General features: G+C 40.8%; 1 protein-coding gene across 1 annotated transcript in view; it reads left to right on the top strand.

Moving 5' to 3' along the window:
• The window catches only part of SDHA (succinate dehydrogenase complex flavoprotein subunit A), a 207,134-nt gene extending 180,524 nt beyond the window's left edge, over positions 1-26,610 (top strand). Inside the window, exons 14-15 of the mRNA XM_029589934.1 lie at positions 13,059-13,172; positions 24,713-26,610. Of these exons, the coding sequence (XP_029445794.1) occupies positions 13,059-13,172; positions 24,713-24,799 (201 nt within the window). The 3' untranslated portion in view covers positions 24,800-26,610. The remainder of the gene's footprint in view (positions 1-13,058; positions 13,173-24,712) is intronic.
• The last annotated feature ends 323 nt before the right edge of the window (positions 26,611-26,933 follow it).

Raw genomic sequence — 26,933 nt, 5'->3', positions numbered from 1 at the left:
CAATTATTAGAAATGTAGATAGCAGGGTGGCTGGTGGACGTGAGGACCACCTGGTAACTTGCCTGCCTGGTGCGAAGGTGGCAGAACTCACGCGTCACCTAGATAGGATTATAGACAGTGCTGGGGAGAAGCCGGCTGGCGTGGTACATGTGGGCACCAACAACATAGGAAAATGTGGGAGAGAGGTTCTGGAAGCCAAATTTAGGATTTTAGGTAGAAAGCTGAAATCCAGAAACCTCCAGGGTGTCATTCTCTGAAATGCTTCCTGTTCCATATGCAGGTCCCCAGAGGCAGGCAGAGCTCCAGAGTTTCAATGCGTGGATGAGACGATGGTGCAGGGAAGAGGAATTTATTTTTGTAAGGAACTGGGGAAACTTTTGGGGAAGGGGGAGACTTTTCCAAAAGGATGGGCTCCACCTTAAACAGAGAGGAACCAAGCTGCTGGCACTAACTTTTAAAAAGGAGATAGAGCAGCTTTTAAACTAGAACAAGGTGGAAAGCCGACAGTCACTCAGCAGTGCATGGTTCAGAGAAATGTATCCTTGAAGGATACTAATGAAACAGGAGAGTTAGGGCATCCCAACAGAGAGGTTTTAATAAAATCAAAAGTAGTCCATGTGCCTATAAGTAAAGAATCACCCGAGCTAAATAATTCCAAATTATCCCTATCAACTAAAAAGCAGGTTGTTAATACAAACAAAAAATACACTTTGAAATGTCTGTATGCCAATGCCAGAAGTCTAAGAAGTAAGATGGGAGAGTTAGATTGTATTGGCATCTCAGAGACATGGTGGAAAGAAGATTACCAATGGGATAGTGGTATACCGGGGTAAAATTATATCGGAATGAGAGAGAGGATCAACTTGGTCAGGGTGTGGCATTTTATGTCCGGGAGGGTATAGATTCCAGCAGGATAAAGTTCATACAAGAGACTAACTGCTCAGTAGAATCTATATAGGTAGAAATCCCATGAGTGTTGGGTAGGAGTATACTACTATCCACCTGGCCAAAATGATCAGATATGATGAAATGCTAAGAGAAATCAGGGAAGCTAACCAATTTGGCAGTGCAGTAATAATGGGAGATTTCAATTATCCCAGTATTGACTGGGTAAATATAACATCAGGACATGCTAGAGCCATGAAGTTCCTGGATGAAATAAATGACTGCATCATGGAGCAATTGGTTCAGGTACCAATGAGAGAGGGAACTATTTTAGATTTAATTCTTAGTGAAACGCAGGATTTAGTGAGAGGTAATGGTGATGGAGCCATTTGGCAATAGTGATCATAACATGATCAAATTTGAACTAATGACTGGAAGAGAGACAATATGTAAATCTGCCGCTCTAACACTACATTTTCAAAAGGGAAACTTTGATAAAATGAGGAAAATAGAAAAGAATTGAAAGGTGCAACTGCAAAGGTTAAAAGTGTACAACAGGGCATGGACATTGTTTAAAAATACAATTTTAGAAGCGCAGTCCATATGTATTCCACACATTAAGAAAAGTTAAAGGAAGGCAAATCAATTACCGGCATGGTTAAAAGGTGAGGTGGAAGAGGCTATTTTAGCCAAAAAAAAATCCTTCAAAAATCGGAAGAAGGATCCAGCTGAAGAAAATAGGAAAAAGCATAAGCATTGTCAAGTTAAGTGTAAAACATTGATAAGGCGGGCTAAGAGAGAATTTGAAATGAAGTTGGCCGTAGAGGCAAAAACTCAAAATAAAAACTTTAAAAAATATATCCGAAGCAAGGAACCTGTGAGGGAGTCGATTGGACCGTTAGATGACCAAGGGGTTAAAGAGGCTCTTAGGGAAGATAAGGCCATTGCAGAAAGACTAAATTACTTCTTTGCTTCTGTGTTTACTAATGAAGATTTTGGGGAGATACTGGTTCCGGAGATGGTATGCACCCCAAATCACTGTGAACCTAGAAGATGTAGTAGGCCAGGTTGACAAACTAAAGAGTAGTAAATCACCAGGACCGGATGGTATGCACCCCAGGTTCTGAAGGAAATAAAAAATGAAATTTCAGATCTGTTAGTTAAAATTTGTAACCTGTCATTAAAATCATCCATTATACCGGATGGAGGGTGGCCAATGTAACCCCAATATTTAAAAAGGGCTCCAGAGGCGATCTGGGAAACTATAGATCAGTGAGCCTAACTTCAGTGCCGGATAAAATAGTGGAAACTATTCTAAAGATTAAAAGAACAGAGCATATAGAAAGACATGGTTTGATGGAATACAGTCATCATTTACCCAAGGGAAGTCCAGCCTTACAAATCTGCTTCACTTTTGTGAAGGGGTTAATAACCATGTACATATAGGTGAACCGGTGGATGTTGTATATTTGGATTTTCAAAAGACATTTGACAAAGTTCCTCATGAGAGGCTTCTAAGAAAAGTAAAAAGTCATGGGATAGGTGGCGATGTCCTTTCATGGATTACAAACTAGTTAAAAGACAGGAAACATAGATTAGGATTAAATCATCAATTTTCTCAGTGGAAAATGTTAACAATGAATTGCCTCAGGGATCTGTACTTGGACCGGTGCAGATTTTAAAAAGCCTACGTACGCTAAAGCTTGGAGATATGCATATGTCTCAGGCCAGCACGCACCGCGTGGATTTTAAGAAGTGCCCGTGTACGCATGTATCTCCTGGTACGAGCACAAATAAAGTTCAAAAAGGGGGTGGGGTGCGGTCTGAACATTTTATAGGCATGTCATGGGAAGACCAAGAGATGTGTGCATAAATACTTCTGCACACAAGGTATGCTCCAGGGGTCTCCACTACATATGTTTACTTCTGCTATTGCTGGACTGTAAGTCAAAAAATAGAAAAATCAGAGTTAGCCAGCGGGATTTAAAGGTTGGGTCTAACAGGGTAGAAGGGAGCCTTTAAAACTAGGGGGGTTAGAAAGTCCTATCCCTATATTGTGCTAACTGGGGACAAATTGGAAAAAAAGGGTAAATAGCCTTGGCACACACCCCTTATAAAATTTCCCCCCACATTTACGCATTTGCACGCACATCTATATAAAATTGAGCATACGCACACAGCTGATTTTATAACATTCGCGCATATGTGCGCTGTTATAAAATTGCCAAGTCCATTGGTGTCAGCTGGCATTTGTGCACACACGCGTGGGTCTTAAAATTCACCTCCTGCTGTATACCTATAAGATATAGATATACTTCAAATGCAAACAAATTATAGGGGAAGAACAGAGAATAAATACTTTCATTACAGTACAAACATCTGTCTAGATATAGACAGATAATATGTATCAGGATTCCATGTACTACCTTTTAATGCATTTTATAAAATCAAAACACTTGTTTTCACTTTTATGTGAAATCAAAAAGGTATATGGAAAAGTGAAGACCTCCGAAAGGAAAACATCCAAAATCTTACTTATGAAATACTCAATGAAAATTGTAAACAAGGAGTAAGTCTCTCCTTGTTGAAACAGTTGTTCATGGATGTATGTAGTTTATTTTTTTTTTAACTCGTTTTTATTAATTTTTCATGCCACATTACAGCGTTATACTCCACACTAAGATGATAGTCGCAGCTATCAAGGCATACTCCATACAAAGAGAAATATGGAAAGAGAAAAACGCACCTTAACAATAACTAGTGTGAAAAAGAAATAACACGGAAAACTGGCAAACAATCTAGTCATTTCCCCTCACCGCCCCCAACCCTTCCCCCTTCCCCCTCCCCTCTCTGATGATCATACCATGGTCCAAACACTAAGGTTGATAAGTAATTCCGGCTGAATAAGGAGAATAATAGCAATGTCCATACAAGTCTTACATTACATAGGCTGCGGTTGCACTGAGATGCAGGTTAGTAGGCAGCATATCGAGTCAATGGACACTTCTCAGGAATCAGAAACCAGTCAGATAGGGATAACAGATCACCTGGTGTGCGGATACGTCAAGAACCGGCCATGAAGGAGAACAAGGCCCCACTATGCCATTGGATCTAGAATCATACTTCTGGCACGAGAGTTCAAAGCCAGCAAATATGGATTCCAAACCGCTAGGAATTCCAAGTACTTCTTCCCCGATGGTGAGGTCTTTGCCGACATGTGTTCGTACACCACCAATTTATGTAGCTGCAGAATCCAGTGTAATACTGTTGGTGGGTCTTTACTCATCCATTGCGTCAAAATCGTTTTTTTGGCTAATAAAGCCTTGCGTAAGAAACAAGTCTGCTCACGATTAGGGGTCCATGAGGTCGTGTTCTCCACAACATGAAGAAGGCATAATTTCGGATCTAAGGGTATTTTTTGTGCTAGCAAACGGCCCAGGTAACTTAAAATTTTAGTCCAAAAATTCTGAATCATGGCACAATCCCAAAAATTGTGAAAAAATGATGCTATGACCACTGGACACTTCAAACAAGAAGCTGAAGATGTTATGTTCCACTTGAAAGCCACCTGGGGAGCGATGTATGTTCTATGCAGTATTTTGTATTGCATTTCCCTGAGAAGCACATTCTCCGCACATTTTGGTATTAGCTGAAAGCATTTTGCCAATTGTGGAACTGGAATCGGAGCAGCTAAGTCCTGAGTCCACAAATCAGCCAGTTTCTGTAGAAGATGTAGTAGGCCAGATTGACAAAGATTCCAGAGACTGTAATGCTTTTACCATCGAGGCACAGGACACCTTCAATGGTGATTGTTGGCGCCTGAAGAAGCGTTGCAGGGGCTCGTGATCATGATCTGCAAGCGGTATCCCCTCCCGTGCTTGTAGTGCATGACGGATTTGAAGGTAACCGAAGAAACTGGTGGTAGAGATCCGATGAGTAGACTGCAGCTCTATGAAGGAATAAAGGTGCTGACCCGTCGGGACCAGAAGTTGACGAACATGTATTAAACCAGCTTCTCTCCAATGCTGAAAGGCGGAATTTTCCCAACTTGGGGAGAAAGTGGGGAGACCCACAATCATGGCAACGGTCAATGTCCGCCAGGAGACCTGCATTAAAGAACAGAGTCTTTTCCACGCTGTACGGCAGGCTGCCATGTAGGGAAAATTGCGAACATGCAAAGGCAGGGACAAGCTCGGTGCCACCAGAATATTTCCCAGGTTCAACGGAGTGCACCAACTATTCAGCAGATCTTGTGGTATTAGACCTTCCGTCACTCCCAGCCAGTTACTGATGTGACATAACAAAATAGCAAGGTTGTATTGATGGATATTAGGACACTTAAGTCCCCCATCTGGAACGGAGCGCATCAAAGTAGTAAGCTTGATCCTCACTTTCTTATTACGCCAAATGAAGCGGCAAAGTGCTGTGTGAAGTTCTGCAATGTGTTGATGCTTTATCCAAATCGGTAGCATATTCAGAATATAAAGCCATTTTGGTAATTCAATCATCTTAAAAAGTTGTATCCTGCCTTTAAGGGACAGCGGCAACCCCTGCCAGTCGAGTAATTTTTGTTTCGTGTTCTTAAGCAAAGGCATAATATTAACAGAGTAAATATCATTTATATCAATTGGTATGCGGACACACAAATACTTCATGGTGGAGGTAACCCACCGCAATGGGACAACACCCGGCCATTGGGCATGCATATGACCAGTAACATCAATAGCTTCAGATTTATCGATGTTGATTTTTAACCCAGAGAATACCCCAAATTGTTCCTGAAGGCTCAACACTCCAAGCAAGGAAGTAGTTGGGTTGACCACAAAAATGACATCGTCAGCAAAAGCCGCTACTTTAAAGTTCGCAGCCCCTATTTTTACCCCTTCTATGTCAGGACAAGCATTTATAGCCCTCAACAGGGGATCCAGAGAAAGTATGTAAAGCAGTGGGGAGAGAGGACACCCCTGCCTGACTCCTCGATATAACTGAAACGGAGCAGAGAGTAATCCAATCGCCACTATAATGGATTGGGGATGTTGGTAAAGTTGCATAATATTCTGCAATATGGGACCCTGGAATCCAAATCTTCGTAATACCGAAAATAAGTAGGGCCAAGCTACTCTGTCGAATGCTTTCTCTGCATCGAACCCCACTGCTAAAGCAGGTATATTACGAGTCTTACAATGCGTCATGGCCGCCCACAAACTGAGGAGATGTCTACTTGCTTTCCTGCCCTGAATGAATCCCACTTGGCTATCAGATATTAAACAAGGCAAAATTCCGCTCATTCTGGTGGCTAAGATTCTGGCAAATAACTTAACGTCATAATTGAGTAATGAAATAGGTTGATATGAAGCAGGACTTAACGGGTCTTTACCACTTTTTGGAAGCACCGTGATGTAAGCCATAGTGGCTACGTAGGTAAAACCTTCTCAGGAGATCACTGAGAAATAAGACCTTAATGACTCCCCAATGGCACCCCCCAATAATTTATAATAGTCTGCATTAAGGCCATCGGGACCTGGCGTCTTATGCGATTTAATGGCCCCTATACCTTCCAGAATTTCTTGAGTAGTAATCGGAGCATTTAAATACTCTTAACTGCTCATTAGTAAGAGTGGGTAAAGCCACATCTCGAAAAAAGGCGGTTTCTACTGCTTCCCCTGTGCCTGGGATTCGGCCGTATATAACTGTTCATAAAAATCTCGGAACACCTCACAAATTTTTGGCCCTGACGTATGTCTCATCCCATGTTTATCTGTAAGGGCAGCAATGAATGTAGCACCCCTCTGTACCCTGACCTGGTTCGCCAACAATTTCCCCATTTTATTCCCAAATCTATATAGTTTATGCGAATAATATAATAAGTCCTGTTGCGTCCTACGATGAATAAAACTATTTAGGGTAAACAGTAAATCTCTATAGTCTTTCTTAGCTTGGGGGGTAGGATGGACTATTAGCTTACGCTTCGCCTTTTGGACTGCAATCCCCATGTCAATGAGCTGTTTACTCGCCTGCTTCCTTTGCCGTATAACATAAGCAGTGATTTCCCTCCTCATTGTGGCCTTACCCGCTTCCCAAAACAGCGACGGGTTCTCCTGGTGTTGCTCATTGTGCTGAAGGTATTCCTGCCACTTGTGATTAAGATAAGTTTGGAAGGTTTTATCATCCGCGAGATGGGCTGAAAAACGCCATCTATTCTGGGCTCTCTGAGGACCCCCCAAACCCGCATCCACCCAAATCATCGCATGGTCAGAGCATTCAGCTGGTCCTATCTCTGCCCTCCCAATCTTAGAAAAACAAGGGGAAGACACCAAAATATAATCTATGCGTGACAGAGACAGATGTGCACGGGCAACATGAGTGAAGTCCATCACCTCAGGATGGAGTATCCTCCAGGGGTCCAGCAGCTGTAATTGATGGCATAAATACGGTAGTCCCTTATGAAGGGAAGTCTGTAAGCTATGCCCAGGTTTGGACCGATCTAATCTGGGATCCATCACTTGATTGAAATCTCCAGCAAGGAATAGTAAGCCTTGCTGATTTAATGATATAAATTGTACCAGGTTAGTGAAGAAACTGTTGATAGGCGTTCGGGGCATAAACACAACAGAGGGCGACCATCTGGCCAAAGAGGTGCCCCATCACCATGATGTAGCGGCCTTCGGAGTCTGCAATTACCTTAGTATTCTCAAAAACCACATTCTTCCCTATCAGAATAGCCACTCCCGCTTTCTTATGCATAGCCTGTGAAAAGTATACCTTACTGACCCAATCTCTGGACAATTTTTTACTCTCAGCAGCAGAAAGATGCATCTCCTGCAAAAATGCAATTTGGGCTTTATGCCTGCCTAAAGACTGCAAGACTTTTGCCCTTTTTACTGGTGAGCCAATGCCCGCCACATTCCATGATATGCAGCGCACTTGTTCAGTCATACCCTTGCACAGGAAGGGATATTAAAAAAATAAGAAACTGCCCTATGAGCAATCAGAATGGTGCCCCCCTCCCAGCCTAGGGGTGGCGCCTTAGAAACCATAGCAGTAGCCCAACAAACTTGCTGATCTATAACATGTAAGATGAGATTTAAGCCATCAACAACATTATTCCTAATCAAATCAACCCCAGTGTTAGATTCTTCATCCCCTCCCCCACCCCCAACCCTCTTCCCCCCTGCATTCACCATAGACCCACTAATCTCCCCCATAAAACGGAGGCTGGAGTCCACCTAATGTACCTGTCCGGCTCCCCCGCCAGAAGGTAAATAGAATGCAAGTGTTAGTAAACCTGACAACAACTATAAATTCAGAGAGGCTGCCTGTAAAAAAAAAAACAAAGCACAGTGTCCAACTTAGTTCAGTAAGCTGCATGTCGCTCCAGAAAATAGATTCAGGGAATGTCCACAGTTCCTGTAATAAACTGTTTAGCTGCTTCCACTGACTCAAAACTCCGCCATGACCCTCTGTATTCAAGCCGGAGCTTAGCTGGATATTGCAGAGTAAATTTAATTTTCCTGTTGAAAAGGTCAGCACAAATAGGAGAAAATTCTCGACGCTTGGTAGACACCGCTGCAGAGTAATCTTGGAAAATCATTATTTTGTGACCTTCATATAGTAAACCAGCACAGCTCCTGTAGGCCTGCAGTATTTCAGTTTTATGGCAAAAATTGAGGAATCTGGCAATTACCACTCTTGGCTTTGGGGCTTCGGGTTTTTTAATCCCCAATCAGTGCGCTCTTTCAACCACAATTTTATCTGCTAAGGCTGATAGACCCAGCTCTTGTAGCAGCCATGTTTCCAACAGTTTAGCCAGTTCCCTATCCGGCACTGATTCTGGGATCCCCACTAACCTTATGTTGTTCCTCCTGGACCTGTTTTCCAGGTTCTCTACTTTGTTTTCCAGGGTGGAGACTTGTTTCATCAGGGTTTCTTGCTTCTGAAGCAAATGCTGCGTCTCTGTCTCTACATCAGCTATTCTTTGTTGGGTGTCTGCCACCTGAGTCTTTATTTGTTGCAGCGTCTCATTTCCCGAATTGATCTTTTGGAGCAAGTCACAAAATCTTGGCTCCAACGCTTGCACCACAGCATGAGAGACTTCCCCCACCAGATCCACAGTTGTTGCTGGTGTATCGGGATTGCCTGCGTAAGGGCTCGGCGGTCCGGCGGCCATTTTGTTATCGGGTTGTCGACCTGAAGTTTTTTCTTTTCTTTGTGGTTTCGCTGACATTCTTCGATCGCCGCAGGGAAAAAAACGACACGATCGTTTTTTGGGTTGGCCCCGGAGCTTCTGGCGTTGCCACATTGCGTCGGAAAGGCACAAAAAAAACTGATTTTCGGCAGGGGAACCGGGAGCACGGTCTGCTTGCAGCCTTACCCGCTCATCAGGTCACGTGGACTCCTCATGTAGTATATATTTTTAATTGGAAGAAAAGAGCTCAGAACAGTCTCTTATGAAAACTTCGGTATGGGCTTTAGAAATTCTTCATAAACATTAGTCAAACGTCTCTAATCTTTTAAATATTTTTTTATACTATTTTTTAAAGAGTGGTGAGGGATGTTACTAGTGCTGTGCTGCAGAGATTGACCCTTGGACAAGTTGTTTTCAACTTTTTTATAAGTGGTATTGTGGAAGGGTTATCAGGAAAGGTTTTTCTTTCTACAGATGATACCAAAATATGCAATAGATTAGGTACCCAGGAAGATATGGAAAACATGAGGAGTGGGTCTAATGATATTTGAAAAATGGTCTAGAGTCTGACAGCTAAGATTTAATGATAAAAAAAATGCAGAGTCATTTTGGGCTGTAAAAACCTAAAGGAGCAGTACTATATAGAGAATTAAATTCTATACTTGAAACAAGAGCAGAGTCTGGGGGTGATTATATCTGATCATTATCATTGTTTGTTTATGACACATTTTCCAACCAGGGAGTTTAAAACAAATTACAGATAATTTTTTATAAACAAATATCTGATTATCTCAAGGTGGCCAAACAGATGGAGAAGGCAAACAGCAAAAGCCAGAAGAATGTTTGGATGCATAGGGAGAGTAATGGGTAGGAGGTAATATTGCCTCTGTTTAAGTCTATGGTTCGACCTCATTTGGAATACAGTGTGCATTTCTGGAGACCACACCTTAAAAAGTATATAAACAGAATGGAATCAGAGGGTGGCTTCTAAAATGTTAAGTGGCCTTTGTTATAAAGCATATGGGGACAAACAGGCCAATTCCGTAAGAAGCGCGGGAGAACGGGCATCTGTTGAATGCGCACTCTTCCAATGCATGCCCAGCCACCTCTCCTGGACTCATTATTCGGTATTTAAATGAGGGGTCACGCTAAAAGGAAGCATTAGGGACTATTATACGCCCGTAGCGCCTCCTTGGCCCAGGAGAGGTGGCTCTGTCAGCGGATTCAGGAAACCGACACTCAATTTTACAAGTGTCGGTTTTCTGAATCCGCTGACAGCCATTGGTTAGGAAAACGGATGTCGTTAAAATTAAGCATCCATTCTCCTAACCGTCCCGGCCGGAAAATTTTTTTAAAAATATTTCTTTTAATTTTTTTTTTTTTTACATTTTTGGTTCCTCCCATTTAATATCCCTAGGATATATTTCACACAACCCAAACACCCACCCACCTAGTCTAGCACAATCCACATCCTCAAACATGGATCTCTCTGCAGACGTCAGGAATTTAGGAGCATGGCTTGACAACCATCTTAACCTTAGAAAATTCATAAACACAACCACCAAGGACTGCTTCTTTAAACTACAAGTCCTAAAAAAGCTAAAACCACTCCTTCACTTCAATGATTTTCGTCTCGTCCTACAATCCATTATTTTTTCTAAACTCGATTACTGCAACTCAATCCTACTTGGCCTCCCCTCCAACAGCATCAAACCCCTACAGATGGTTCAAAACGCCGCAGCCAGAATCCTAACTAACACTAATAGAAGAGACCATATCACCCCCATCTTAAGCAACCTCCACTGGCTACCCGTCAAACAGAGAATCCTATATAAAACCTTAACCATTATTCATAAAGCCATTAATAACATCGCACCTTTATCACTACAATCTCAACTTCGTCTACACTTACCCTCCAGACCCATCAGAAGCGCCTACAAAGGCACATTAGTCGCTGCTCCAGCTAAATCAACACTAAGAAAAAGAGCTCTCTCAACTGCGGGACCACACCAATGGAATGCTCTCCCACCAGACCTACGCCTCGAACCCAACTACCAGAGTTAAAAAAAAAAAAAACTAAAAACCTGGCTCTTCAGGCAAGCTTTCCAATTCCCAGAATGTAATTAGGCACCTCCTCCTGACTTTCAGACCCATTCATTGCAGCGTGTTACTAACACCATAGACACTTAACTTACATACTTTATTTTTCGCAGTTTATATTCAACAGTCTAATTATACACTATATAATTGTATACCTGTATACTGTATGGTGGCTCGGTTATTGCCACTAAAGTTCCTTGTAATAAGTTGAACACTCGTACTGTTCAAAACAAGAATAATGTCAAATGTTAAATGTTATTGTTCCTTTTCAATGTTCCTTGTAATAAGCCCAGGTTGGACCGCCCCCACCAGGGTAACTTATTGTTTATTGTAAACCGGATTGATTTGTATTGTATACAGGAATTCCGGTATATAAAAATTAAAAATAAATAAATAAATATTAAGTTGGAGGGTGTACAAAAAAAGCAGTATTTTCTGCTTTTCTGTACACTTTTTCGGGCTGCTCATAAATTGTCTGGGTTTTTTTTGGTTTTTTTATTCTTGTTTGTTTTTACAACCTGCTTATTAGCAAAAGATATGGACTGTGTACATATTCTAAATTCCTGTTTTGTAGGTATCCTTGGCAAAGCCATATGAGTCAATTCACACCCACCGATTTTACCACTCTGCTGGAGTTGGGGGTGGAGGTGCCCAAAGCCACAGCCCCTTTAAGGCCTGAGCATTGGGACTTGTGTTAGCATCGCAATGGTCTTGGGGAAAGTTTGGTGTAGCCAACTTTGGATCAAATAATGCTGCTTGCAAATTTTAAGGCAAGCTGCAATATTTGATTTGCATTCAGTTTCAGTATTAATGAGCTGACTTGCCAGCAAATCAACTCATTGCACTGGCTTTTTGGGGCAGATAACATATGGAATTTGATATTCTTCTTGTTATTCTTGCAGCAACATATTTACCACGCAATAAAGTCTTAACCGTATTAAAGTCCATTACCCAAGTGACTCCGGGAGACTTTCCACTTGTTGCCGGGAGTGAGCAGTAAGAAACTGGATCTACTTTTTAGGATTGGCCACTGTCGGAGGCAGGATTCCAGGCTCGATGGACCTTTGGTCTGACCCAACATAAAACTTTTTATGTTCTTAAGTAACACAACTCAGTATATCACCCCCTAAATTTGAATCTGAAGGAATAGAGGGTGAAGCCACTTGCCCAAGGTCACAAAATGTGTCAGTGGGGGAAGCAAGATTCAAATCCTTGCTTCCCCTTATTCTCAGACATTGTTCTAAACATTAGGATACTCTTGATTTTCATCAGGCAGGGGAAGGTTAATCTCCTGCAGTAAATACAGCTTAATCCCATTCATAGTAAATTAGTAAATGACGGCAGAATAAGACTCAAGTAGTCCATCCAGTCTGCATAGCAAGCTTTTAAAAAAAAAAATTTAATTACTTTCTTTTTTATTCTGTGAAGAGTAGTAACTGCCACTTTATGCACATTACCCCCAATGCTGGTTAACTCTCATCTTCGTTTCCATCCTTTAGTTACTAGGGATTCTCTGTGTTTATCCCAATTTCTTTTGAATTCCAAACTACCCAAACTTTCACCTAATTTTTCTTGGCTAGTTTATTTTTAAACCAAGCCTTACAAAAAGCACATAGGTGCAACAATACAGACCAACTTTATACTTCCTCCATTCCTGGTTTAAGAAGCTTGCGTTGTAAAAAGTTTGCTTACCATATGACCAATAACTAACTGTGTTGGGTGCCTTCAGTAGGGTTTCTTTTTCTGTTGATCTATACTTATTATATGTCTGCCATGCGCAGTGGAAATGAGCTAAAGTTTTTTAGTGATCAAGCATATTTAATTGTGACATGTTCATCAAAGTAAACTTAGATTGACATTCTAAAATATACTGTTTTCTAAATCTTAGGTGAGGATCGATGAGTATGATTACTCCAAGCCACTCCAAGGGCAAAAGAAGAAATCTTTCAAGGAGCACTGGAGAAAACACACACTTTCTTATGTGGATAAGAACACTGGGAAGGTATTACAATTTTTTAAATAAAATGCTTCAACTAATATTGTCAATCTGTAATGTGCAAATATACAATCCATCAACACATGTATTTTAGAACTTAGGGATAAGGAACAATGTGGTTGTTAACCGAAAAGGTTTAGAAATATTTGTATAAGAGAGAGTGATTATCCTGGTGTAGAACATTAACATACGTATGTGAGTGGTGCTGAAGAATCCTTTTAAGATAGATGAGTAATGCATTAAATTTACTTATAAGATTATTGATTGCTTTATAGCAACATCAAACATTAAAGGGGGCAATTCTGAATAGCCCGGATAGTTGCCAGAATTGTGCATACATTTATACACATGTTTCTTGTAGCTAATTTTCAAAGGGAAGTTACCCAATTTCCCTTTGAAATTAAATAGAAATGTGCTTGAGAAAAGTATATGTGTGCTTTGAACTGCTATTGGTACCAAGGGTATTACATGCCCTAGGCAAAAATTAAGCCCTGCGCTGCCGCCACCCACCAGCCTTAGTAGCATTCCTCTTGCTCTCTCCTCCCGCAGTCCCAGGAAAATTCCACTTGCTCTTTGTCCACTCCCACCACCCCCTCCCTCCACAAGAAAATTACTCTTCCTCTCTTGCCCCAAGTTGCAGGGAATTTTCACTGGCTTCTGCTTCACAGGTGAGGTTTTGGGAGTGCAGTGGCGCTTTCAGCACTGCTATAATCCCGGAACTAAAGCCAGGTTGTGGCACTGCTGAAAGCTGCTGTTGCAGGAGAGAGCCAGCAGAGCAAGAGAAGTAGAGGAATGCAGCACAGATGGCAAGGTTCGGGCCCCAATCAATGCTGGTCCAGTCATAACAATGCCATCACCAAAATTGTGATGCTGTAGGTGGCTGCCTAGTCCATCCAATACTTCCATTGGCCCTGGTCATGCATGCAGTAGCTTGGGGGTATCTGCTTCTCATCTTTGGTGGGGGACTTTATATATGTGCTCTGTCACATAACGTCTTTGCACTTCCCCTAATACTAGGGCTTGAATGCATGGCCATCTGAGGATCCCAGGAGGCACTGCGCAGATCTCACCTGCACTTGTGCCTCTCTTCTGGCAAAAATGTCAAAAATATTGGCAATTCCAATGCCAATAAAAAGTGCTTAAAACAGCTAAAACTGGTTAAAATAAATTTTAAAAAAACACAGGGAGCATTTATTCTGAGGACAGGGACTTCAGGCAGGGTTTATTTGACAGCAAAATGCATATGAAAGCAGATTTTACATTACCATCCAAAAATACATCACAACTGTTTACAGTAAGAAACAAAAACAAAATAACAAAAACAGTTATTTATATATTTCAGGCATTGCAAAGCATAATCAAACTTTACAGAAAACATTATGGGGTAGCTATTATAAATTTACGCGAGCGCGTGCTTTTGTTCGCGCACCAGGCGCGAACAAAAGTACGCTGGATTTTATAAGATAAGCGCGGCTACGCGCGTATCTTATAAAATCCGGGGTCGGCGCGCACAAGGGGGTGCACATTTGTGCAACTTGCGTGCGCCGAGCCCGGCGCGCGCTGCCTGTTCCCTCTGAGGCCGCTCCGAAATCGGAGCGGCCTCAGAGGGAATTTTCCTTCCACCTCCCCTCACCTTCCCCTCCCTAACCGACCCCCCTGGCCCTATCTAAACCCCCCTACCTTTGTTGGCAGATTTACGCCTGCCGAAAGCAGGCGTAAATCTGCGCGCGCCAGCAGGCTGCTGGCGCGCCATCACCCAACCCGAGGGCTGGTCCTGAGGCCTCGACCACGCACCCGGGCCGGCACCACGCCCCCTCCCCCGCCCCTTTTACGCGCGTCCTGGGGCTGTGCGCGCGCCGGCGGCCTATGCAAAATAGGCGCGCCGGCGCGTGAGTGCCCTGCGCGCGTAAATCCAGCCGGATTTACGCGCGCAGGGCTTTTAAAATCCGGCCCTATAGGTGCCAAGAAATTGAATACAAAGGAAAATTACAAATTGATAAAATTTACAATATTTGGCAACCTAAAACTCATCACATAACAATCATTATTCATTTTAACAAAACAGGGGTATCATGAAAGAAAAGAGGTGCCCTAGGAAATAGTTTTCTGTCTCATTGATAGGAAACCCCTTTTTCTTTCCTGTTTTTTTGTTTTGGGGTTTGTTTGTTTTTTAAATATCAGGAAACATTCTAATACATTGACCATGAGATAAAGAATTCAAGTGTCTAAAATAAAAAGTCATGGTCTTGCTGACGATACCTTGCTCAACTATGAAGGAAACTAACAGTGTGTTACATTCTATCACTTCTGAGTCAGATTGTTTCAGAAAATAAGTTAGTAGAACTCCCATGTTGGGTTAATGAGCGTGAATCATTGTGAACCAAAGTTGGCAAGAATACTTTAATTGAAGGGGTCTGATCCTAAGGAATAAGCAAGACTTCCTGAAAGTATGTTTTCAAGGTGATATAAGACAGTTCCCCCACTATTTTAGGAAAATTAACCAGCCTGAGATTCAAACGACGATTCCAATTTTTTAAAAGGTCAATCCTTCTAGATAGACAATTCCTATCTTTGATAGTAGCCACATTGACATTTTTAATTTCTTTGATATCAGATTCCATCTTCTGAATAGACAGCTGCACACCCTATGAGGTTTCATCATGGTTTGTAACCATCAGGTCTAAGCTATTGGTTAATAGGTCAATCTTGATGCCTTGCCCAAGCCCAGCCATTAGCTCCCACAATGCATCTAGAATCACTACCTTTGGTTTAATTGCAGAGTGATGGGACTCAGCAAAAGGTGGAAGGTACTCCATGCAAGAGGAAGACATGGAGAGCACTCCATCTATCCCCAAGTCAGAAGTCCCTAAAAACGCCATGGGCATTAAGTCTAGCTCAACTCCATTTCTCCCCAGCAAAGATGACACAAGCAAAGCTTTGTCCCTCGCAATTTTTCAGGCCCCCTCCACTGTCATCTCATCCATGACCTCATCAGTCCATGACACTGTGGCCCAAATGAAAGACCATCCCTCTGAGCCAGCGGCAGTTGAAAATCAAGTAGGCTGAGGAAAGCCTCATCCCCTGGTGAGAATGATGCTTCTCTAGCAACACCCACAACGGGGATTAACCCCTCTGAAACAGCAATTGCAGGAGTCATGAAGGTAGTAATTAGCAACTTCTCTTCAGGGGTGAGTGGAAATAGAGGGAAAAACCCTCACCTTGCCTCTTTTAGGAAGCGTAGTGCAAAAAGTGAATCAAGGTAAACAGATACGAGCAGCACCTTAAAGTGGCTCCTCTCAGGATGCCATCTTGCCTCCAGATTTTACATTATTTTAAAATCAGATTTTAAAAGGAAATGAGAGCATAATTTGAGTCAGAAACATAAAAGAATTGCATCAAATATAGTGGAAATATTTAACAAACATATTCTGTGGAAAATATTTTAGAAATTACAAATTTTAGCAACAAAATAAAAATCCAACTCAGTACCCATTTTTGGCTCTATTTTTCTCCAATGACATCAGGAAAAGAGATTTTACAGTAAGACGTTTCTTTACAGTTACAGAGCTTGGAGAGACAGATGGTTTGACACTTATGAGGCCAAGAACATTTTTCCATCTCTGTCACAACGATTGCTCCAGTGTCCAGAAGCCACTAAAAACAGAGAGGGAAAAGTGATTACACTTAGATCTGAGTGAGTGTGTGTGAGTGTGTAGCTGTTTAAAGTTACTAATCCTCCTGAAAAGGAATAGTTTGGAGGTAAGGTGTAAAGTTGCTCTAGTTAAAAAGTAAGATTGGCTAAAACATTAGGGTTTTTTAGTTTACTGAGAAAATTGGAGTGAAAGAAGAGAAATTGTTGAAAATATTGCACCTCACATATGGCAGTTTGGGTACCCCTGTTCATTTGCATTTGACCTTAAAAAAAAAAAAACTGAGAAAAATATAAAGCTGTGTAAGAGTACAATAAAAGTGCATAGCAGAACAGAAACCAGTACTGAGAGCCTATTGGTGAATAATCAGTAACATCACTAGAATAAATGAAGATAGAAGTTTTAATAATAATTCCTTGGAGAAGGAAACAAAATACTTGTCCAATAGCAACTTACTCACGGGGAAAAGGAAAATGAGAGAATATTAATACAGGCCCTAACATGTTGGCTGAAATCTAAAATTGAACAGTAGGGAAAGAAAACTGGAGGGTGGCAGAGTAAAGCAACTACCATCAGATGCCACAAAAATATTACACCAAAGAGGGCACAGGAAGAGTGAGAGAGTGAAAGAGGACATGTCACTACTTATTCCCTCTGTAGAAGAGAGATTAGGGATTTTATGATTATCTCTTTTTTTACTACACCTAGTTAAATCAAGTACAACAAGCCATCGTGGACCACAATACATCTTCTGAAAAACTATGCAGATAATGTAGTTAGCATACATTTTTTTTGTTTTAGTCTGAGAATAGAATAAGAAATTGTCCAATATGAGAAGGAACAAGACTAGTATGCACTGAAAGGGACAGAGAACAAGAGGAGTAGCACAGAGATCCCCAGCTACTCAAGCTACTTTAGCAAGCCACATTAACAAGCTACCTTCCCAAGCCTCGGTGGGGAGACATCCAGTGTTAGCAAGCTGCAACCCCCAGCCTCATACTCTAGCTGCATACTCATCTTTTATAGCTACGTTTACATACTTAGGCTATGACACAAGAGTCTAGTTGGACAGAAAGCATATATTGAAACAAACAAACAGAAGAGGAAAGGACAGAAACAAGAAAGACAAATAGAGAAAGAAAGAAGAAACTGAAAGAAATATACCGGCATCAAAGAAAAGACAGACAAAGAAAAAATATATATCAATATAACACGCTTACTTACATAACATCTATAAGAAGTGCAGCTACATCTGGAAAAGAAAGTTTACAAAACAATCAAATTCTTGTAGTAACAAAACTGTAAACCAAAACTCTTAACATCTTTGTAAAGACATAAAATAAAAGGTAATATGTTATACTTATCTAACAATTACATCCCATTAAACACAAAACTTGTTCTGATCATTCTTAAAAATTTTATAAAGAAAAAACTCTTATTAATTTTGTTAAAGGATTAGTTTGCATTTTGATCAATTGTTTCCAGCTCACAATTGTGCAAAAATAAATTCTCAAATTAAAATTCTAATAGCTAATAATTTTGATTCCATTTGATATTAAATTTGAATTCTGCCTTCCCTCTCTACCTCGGGAGACTGGGTGGGTTTTGTACCTCTTTTCCTTAAAAGAAAACCAGCTGGAAGGAGTTTCTTTTGCGGCTTCTATTCTTGTAGGTAACATCTAATGGCTCTAATATTTAAACTTCTGAAACCCCATTAAACAAATACATTGCCACCTTTGTCACCATAGCTGGAGAGTCACTATATCCACAAGAGGGGTGGGGTTAGCTAGACAAGGATGTCGCTGATAGCAGAAGCTAGTGAGTGAGCAGGACTTGTGAATACTGGTTTGCTGGGAAAAACATGTATTGGAAGTTTGCAGAAAAAATAGAGAGTTAAACATTCTGTGTGTCTATGAAGTGTGCTAGGGGAAAATAGTTTAGAGGATTAAAATTATTTTGTGCATGTTAAGAGCTTGCAAAAGTCTATTCTTTTGCTGTGGAAAGGTGTGAGAACTGTTTCTTGAAGAAGCAGTCAGCAGAGTTTGATTTTATTTGTTTGGATTTAACTCATACCTTTTCACTGGTAGCTCAAAGTAACTTACATGCAGGAACCATAAGTATATCCTTGTCCGCAGAGGGCTTGCAATCTAAGTTTAAACCTCAGGCAGTGGAGGATGAAGTAACTTGCCTAAGGTCACAAGGAGTGAAAGTGAGATTTGAAGCCTGGATTCCCTCGTTCCCACCTACCCCATTCAGTTTTGTGTATGAGAGTGTTTCCAAATTAGTAGAATGTGAGGGAAATTTTTCATAATAGGGGTAAATTAATAAATTTACATCAACAAGTGAGTAATTAATCCTGACTTTCGCAATTAACTGTAGTCCTAATGTAGGCCAATGGCAAACAGATAAAAATACCCTAAATCATTTAAGGGATTGTATTTCAAATTGGATTAAGCATCCCCACTTCGTTTACAACTTTAAAACCAATAACATTAAGATACAGATGCAGACACAAGTCCAGCAGCAGGATGGTAGCCATCCAGTAATTTATATCAAGTGCTACATGTATGAGAGGTTGTATGTGTGCATCCGGTGCATAGAGCTCCGAACTTTCAGAGAATGAGTCTAATCTCTGGAGGCTAGAGTGTCAGACCTGGAGTAGCTGAGGCAGAAAGAGGAGACCTTCAGAGACACAGTAGAGGGTCCACCTTCTGTCTGACAGCTCCTGTTCTGCTTTGAAAAAGCAAATCTGAAAGGGTATTATCATCCTGGTGTGGCATAACATGATCCTGTAGCTAGAACTTACCCTCCAGATGATGCATTATCCTCTTGCATTAAGGATGAATCTCCAGAGGTGTGTGCCCAAAAGGGAAGTGTTAGGACTGCTGTTATAGTTTGCATTTCAATGGCTGGTAGGCATGAGGACCACTTGATAAGTTACCTGCCTGGTGCGCTGATGCAAAGGTAGCAGACCTTACGCATCACCTAGATAGGATTTTAAAGAGTGTTGGGGTGGAGCCTACTATTTGGTACTTGTGGTTACCAACAACATAGGAAGGTGCATGAGGGAGGTTCTGGAAACAAAAATTAGGAATTTAGGTAGGAAATTTAAATCCAGAATCACCAGGGTTTCATTCTCAGAAATGCTCTTTGTTCCACATGCAGGACCCCAAAGGCAGGCTGAGTTCCAGAGTCTCAATATTTGGATGAGATAATGTTACAGGGAACATTACCGGCATGGTTAAAAGGGGAGGTGAAATAAGCTATTTTAGCCAAAAGATCTTCATTCAAAAATTGGAAAAAGGATCCAACAGAAGAAAATAGGATAATGCATAAACGTTGGCAAGTTAAATGTAAGACATTGATAAGACAGGCTAAGAGAGAATTTGAAAAGAAGTTGGCCGTAGAGGCAAAAACTCACAGTAAAAACTTTTTTAAATATATCCGAAGCAGAAAGCCTGTGAGGGAGTCAGTTGGATCGTTAAATGATCGAGGGGTTAAAGGGGCACTTAGAGAAGATAAGGCCATCGCGGAAAGATTAAAATGATTTCTTTGCTTCAGTGTTTACTGAAGAGGATGTTGGGGAGGTACCCGTACTGGAGAAGGTTTTCATGGGTAATGATTCAGATGGACTGAACCAAATCACGATGAACCTAGAAGATGTAGTAGTCCTGATTGACAAACTGAAGAGTAGCAAATCACCTGGACCGGATGGTATACACCCCAGAGTTCTGAAGGAACTAAAAAATGAAATTTCAGACCTATTAGTAAAAATTTGTAACCTGTCATTAAAATCATCCATTGTACCTGAAGACTAGAGTATAGCTAATGTAACCCCCATATTTAAAAAGGGCTCCAGGGGCGATCCGGGAAACTACAGACCGGTTAGCCTGACTTCAGTGCCAGGAAAAATATCAAAATCACAGAACATATAGAAAGACATGGTTTAAAGGAACAAAGTCAGCATGGCTTTACCCAAGGCAAGTCTTGCCTCACAAATGTGCTTCACTTTTTTGAAGGAGTTAATAAACATGTGGATAAAGGTGAACCTGTAGATGTAGTGTATTTGGATTTTCAGAAGGCATTTGACAAAGTTCCTCATGAGAGGCTTCTAGGAAAAATAAAAAGTCATGGGATAGGTGGCGATGTCCTTTCGTGGATTACAAACTGGCTAAAAGACAGGAAACAGAGTAGGATTAAATGGACAATTTTCTCAGTGGAAGGGAGTGGGCAGTGGAGTGCCTCAGGGATCTGTATTGGGTCCCTTACTTTTCAATATTTTTATAAATGATCTGGAAAGAAATACGACAAGTGAGGTAATCAGATTTGCAGCTGATACAAAATTGTTCAGAGTAGTTAAATCACAAGCAGATTGGGATAAATTGCAGGAAGACCTTGTGAGGCTGGAAAATTGGGCATCAAAATGGCAGATGAAATTTAATGTGGACAAGTGCAAGGTGATGCATATAGGGAAAAATAACCCATGCTATACTTACACGATGTTAGGTTCCATATTAGGTGCTACTACCCAAGAAAGAGATCTAAGCGTCATAGTGGATAACATATTGAAATCGTCGGTTCAGTGTGCTGCGGCAGTCAAAAAAGCAAACAGAATGTTGGGAATTATTAGAAAGGGAATGGTGAATAAAACAGAAAATGTCATAATGCCTCTGTATCGCTACATGGTGTACAATTCTGGTTGCCTCATCTCAAAAAAGATATAATTGCGATGGAGAAGGTACAGAGAAGGGCGACCAAAATGATAAAGGGAATGGAACAGCTCCCCTATGAGGAAAGACTAAAGAGGTTAGGACGTTTCAGCTTGGAGAAGAGACGACTGAGGGGGGATATGATAGTGGTGTTTAAAATCATGAGAGTTCTAGAACGGGTAGATGTGAATCGGTTTTTTACTCTTTCGGATAATAGAAAGACTAGGGGACACTCCATGAAGTTAGCATGTGGCACATTTAAAACTAATCGGAGAAAGTTCTTTTTCACTCAACACTCAATTAAACTCTGGAATTTGTTGCCAGAAGATGTGGTTAGTGCAGTTTTTATAGCTGTGTTTAAAAAATGATTGGATAAGTTCTTGGAGAAGTCCATTACCTGCTATTAATTAGGTTGACTTAGATAATAACCAATGCTATTACTAGCAACGGTAACATGGAATAGACTTAGTTTTTGGGTACCATATTTTTCGCTCCATAAGACGCACCTAGGATTCAGAGGGGGAAAATTAAAAAAATAAAATAAAATTGTGCTAAACCGACTCTGTCCCCGGGCGTCTGTGCATCTTATGGAGCAAATTAGGGGAGTGCATAACATTTTTTTTTTCTCCCCATTTTGTTTTCGGGTCTGGGGAGGGCCATTTCGGTCCACTCCCCAGATCAGAAAAGTTTTATCTTTCTCTGGGGCCCCTCCCCCCAAAAAAACCATCCCAACCCTTTAAATTAATTAACAACCCCCCACCCTCCTGACCCCCCCCCCCCCAAAACCTGCCAGAAGTCCCTGGTGGTTCAGTGGGGGTCCAGGAGCGATCTCCTAGACTTGGGGCGTCGGCTGCCAGTAATCAAAATGGCGCCGACGGCCCTTTGCCCTTACTATTTCACTGGGGCCGACCAATGGCAGCGGTAGGCCCTGTGACATAGTAAGGGCAAAGGGCCGTCGGCGCCATTTTGGTTACTGGCAGCCGACGACCCAAGCCCAGGAGATCGCTCCTGGACCCCTGCTGGAACACCAGGGACTTTTGGCAGGTCTTGGGGGGGTCAGGAGTGTGGGGGGGGGGGGGTTTGTTAGATTTTTAGTTTTTTTTATATTCGCTCCATAAGACGCACATACATTTTCCCCCCACTTTTGGGGGAAAAAAAGTGCGTCTTATGAAGCGAAAAAATACTGTAATTGCCAGGTTCTTATGGCCTGGATTGGCCACTGTTGGAAACAGGATGCTGGGCTTGATGGACCCTTGGTCTGACCCAGCATGGCATGTTCTTATGTTCTTAAGAGAGCTTTATATTTGTTAGGAACTGGGCATCATTCTGGGGAAAAGGGAGCAAATTCTAATGGAATGGACTCCTTAACCAGAGTGGAACTTGGCTTCTGGCACTAACATTTAAAAAGAAGACAGAGTAGCTTTTAAACTAAAGCATGGGGTAAAGCTGACAGTCACACAAGAGTGCATGATTTGGAGAGAGGTAACTTCTAAGGAGACTGGCATAACAGGGAAGATGGAATATACCAATAGAGAGGTTGTAGTAAAGGCTTGAATTAGCCTATGTGAAATTAATTAGAGCAGACAAATATGAAAATTTCCAAATTACATGCATCAACTGCTAGTAAACAGGTTGTGAATAAAAATGAAATTAAAAAATGCATTCTAAAATGTCTGCATGCAAATGCCAGAAGTCTTAAAAAAAAAAAAAAAAGATTGGAGAATTAGAATATATGGTATGGAATGAGGCTATAGACATAGTAGGCATGTGAGAAGAAAGATAATCAATGGGACACTGATGCCAGGTGACAAATTATATCAATTTGACAGGACAGATTCGATTGGTGGAGTTATGACACTATATGTTACGGATGGCATAGAGGCAAGCAGGATAAAAGTGCTGCAGGAAATAAAATGCACTATGGAAGAGTATAGCAGTGAGTGTATACCAGCCAGGACAAAAATTCTGACAGTAGAATGCTAACAGTTTAGAAAGGCAAATAACATTGGCAACATAATAGGAGATTTCAGTTACTCCGGTATTTATTGGGTCCTGTAAAGGAGTGACCCTAGTATCCCTCCTTTACCTGTGCTGGAACAGGCTATAGATGCTTGTTCACCTTAAAACTCAGAGGGAGAGAGCTCTGTGGGTAGGATCTTGCTGGGCAGGATAAGAGGCGGAGCCCAGCTAGGATCAAACAGTTTCCTGAGCCCTCTCTGACCAGGTATGGTGTGAGTACACTGCTAGAAGGGAGGCAGTTTACTATTGTTTGTTTCTGATTGTGATAAAGTTGAAAGTTGCATGAAGAAAGGTTGGAGTCAATGTATTTCTGACTCCAGCATAATGAAGTTTTGCTTGGCTCTCCTGCATATGGTGTAAGTTCAGGAATTTCTGCTCTAAGCTTGGCACAGAGAGAAAACCAAGTCTCCAGGGGAGGAAAGAAAGAAGTAAAGAAAAGAGAGGTTATGGTGGTATGGTGCCTGCCAAAGAAGCAGTGCTGCAGTGAGGCACAAAGCACTGAAGAGTAAATGATGTTGGTTATGGTTGAGAATGTTCTGGGGATTAGCACTGAAAGATGAGGAAGAACTTTGTCTGTTCTGTTTCTTGTGATGTGTTATGTAATGGGAACCATGTTGCATAATGGTGTCTTTTTCAATAAAATATTTTATTATAAAGAAAATAACATGCAGAGGGCCCATGAATTTCTTCTTGCTCCTAGTTTTACGCCTCCCTGTTTTATTGTAACTGTAACTATGTTATTTTTTAGCACCTATTATTTATTTATTTCGTTCACTGTTTCCGTTTATCACCCCACTGTTTATTGTAAACCGGCATGATGTGATACCCTCACGAATGCCGGTATAGAAAAAACTAAAATAAAAAATAAATAAATAAAAATGTGCACATACATTTATCTGCAGTGTGAAGAGATGTTCTTGTGGGCAGGGTGGGGTTTGGAATTATGTGGATACTTTTGCATTTTCCAAAAGTATGCATAGAATTTCCCCCCCCCCCCCCCCCAAAAAAAAACAAATGTGCACACATTAGCAGGTATAAATGTGTGCGGGTAGTTTTCATGAGATGATTTTCAAAGGGAAGGTATAAGCAGTTGCCAGACTACCCCATTATGTTTTTAATGAAAGTTTTGAAGCTGATAAACTATTGATATTTGTTTATTTTTGTTTAGGTAACTTTGGAATACAGACCTGTAATTGATACAACTTTAAATGAAGAAGCATGTGCCTCAGTCCCACCTGCTATCCGTTCCTACTGATCGTTCTTTTCGTTGTGCTATTACACATTTTCTGTAATTACATAAAATAAAAATTGTCTAAAGTTGTCATTTTTGCATAGTATTGTACTGGTGAAGAAAATATTTTAATTATTTTATGTGGCCGAGAAAATGAGGAGAAGTTAAATTATCACAATTTAGTTATTCCACTAAAATGTTGTTAAAACTATGTCTCATTTTTACAGAATTTCTCTGAATGAGGGTAATTCAACATTTAAATCGCTATAATTCATTCAGTATTACACTATAGTGATCTGTAATACTGTAAAGCGGATTCATGTTTTAGCTACAGCAAATGCATGAACATTCATTTGTATTTTGATCAGTATTGCTATTGAAGTACAGTTGATTATATTTAGGGCTATAACTTGGTAACTTCTGTAGCTTTACACCAAACAGGCCCAAGTGGCTACCTCAATTTATATCTGTTGGTATTGTATAATAACTTAATATAAATGTGCAGTTTAATTCACATTACTGCATTCATAAGCAAAATGTCATATAAAGTTAGTATTTTTACTTTGTTTTCCTTACCACAGATATAGAGCAGAATAATTGTCTGGTGTCCCACCTGCATTCTACATAAACCAATTAGAAAGTTTAAAGAAAACATTATTCAAATATGCAAACTTTTAAAAAGAAATGCAAAAACACATTATTCATCCTCTTGTCAACATATTTCCAGATATTACCTGTCAGTCTCCATCCAGAAGTAATCTGGCTTATCTCACATATTTACAAAACAGCCAGAAGCTGAAACTTTATATAATGTTTGGGAATGGCCATAGCCATTTTAGAACTGCTGAGATCAGACCTGTTCTTCCCTCTCTCCCATCTTCTCTGCTTCCTATTTTTGTATTGATGCTGTTAAAAATTAAGTCCATCAGGAGATGTTTCTTTCAAATGAGATTTGAGGACTGCTTATAAAGAATTATGGGTCGATTTTAAAAGGTGTGTGCGTGCTACCCGGCACGCACATATGGATGCACTGATTTTATAACATGCACGTGCCAGCACACGCACATTATAAAATCTGGGGGCTGCGCACACAAGGGGAAGAGGACTTAAGAAATTCCCGCGCGGCAATGCATCCCGGCCTTCCCCAGTTCCCTACCCCCTACTTCATCTTCCCATTTCCCCTCTCCTCCCCACCCCCTAAATCCAAGTTTTTTTTGTTTCTTTTTTAATCTTTTTTCAGCAACTTACTTCAGCTCCCGAGCCGACGTAAGTTGCGCGCGCCGGGACAGCAAACAATTACATTGTCCTGGCCTGCCCTCCGCCCCTTCCAAGAGGCCCGGCATTTAAGTGCGTACCGGCCTTTACACGCATGGCCCGGGCCTCTTGGAAAATTGGCCCGGCGCGTGCAAAGGCCGGAATTTATTCACGCCGGGCATTTAAAATCTGCTCGTTAGTGCACAACAGCAAATAAGGAAAAACAATACTGTGGTGAAAAATAAAGAACAGTCTAGCCCTGACATGCACCTTTTTCTTTTTTAAAGGAAAAATATACAATGTAAAGTGTAACATGGCCACCTGTACTGTATAATCTTGCAGATTTATAATAAATTACACATTTTAGTAATCATTAGCAAACTTAGCTAACTTTTAGCCTAGTTTTTCTGAATTCTGTTTCAATTAATAGCTTTTTTCACACATAGCTGAAGCAAACACATAGATCACAGGATCATCTCTGTGATCTTTTCTATTATTTCTCATTATGGGCTAACTACTATTGGATTGTTTCATGCAAGAACGGATGATTGTCTAATTAAACTCCTCTTTGTTTCCCTGAACATGCTTTCTGCATCTGTTTCTAAGCTCCCAACCATATACTGGCTAACATTGTCCAAGAGCCAGCTGCTACTTTGTACACATGAGCCTGCAACCTCATTTTCAAAGAGAAACTCCATACAGAATTTCCCTTTGAAAATGCTAGAAAGTAGTGATCTTCTGATTATCCCCAAAAATCTTTTTTTTAATTTTTACTATTTGTTTCCTCTATCTCAGAATCCATTCCATGTATCCATGACCCTTTCTATAAAAAAAAAAATATGCTGTGATTTTGCTCCTGTTTTTCCAATAACATGGTTTCTTAAAATTTGTTTTTAAACCTTTT

The sequence above is a fragment of the Rhinatrema bivittatum genome, chromosome 2 (assembly GCF_901001135.1).
Source record: "Rhinatrema bivittatum chromosome 2, aRhiBiv1.1, whole genome shotgun sequence".
Taxonomy (NCBI): domain Eukaryota; kingdom Metazoa; phylum Chordata; class Amphibia; order Gymnophiona; family Rhinatrematidae; genus Rhinatrema; species Rhinatrema bivittatum.
Note: the sequence above shows the minus strand (reverse complement) of the source record. Positions and strands in the feature narration are given on the sequence as shown.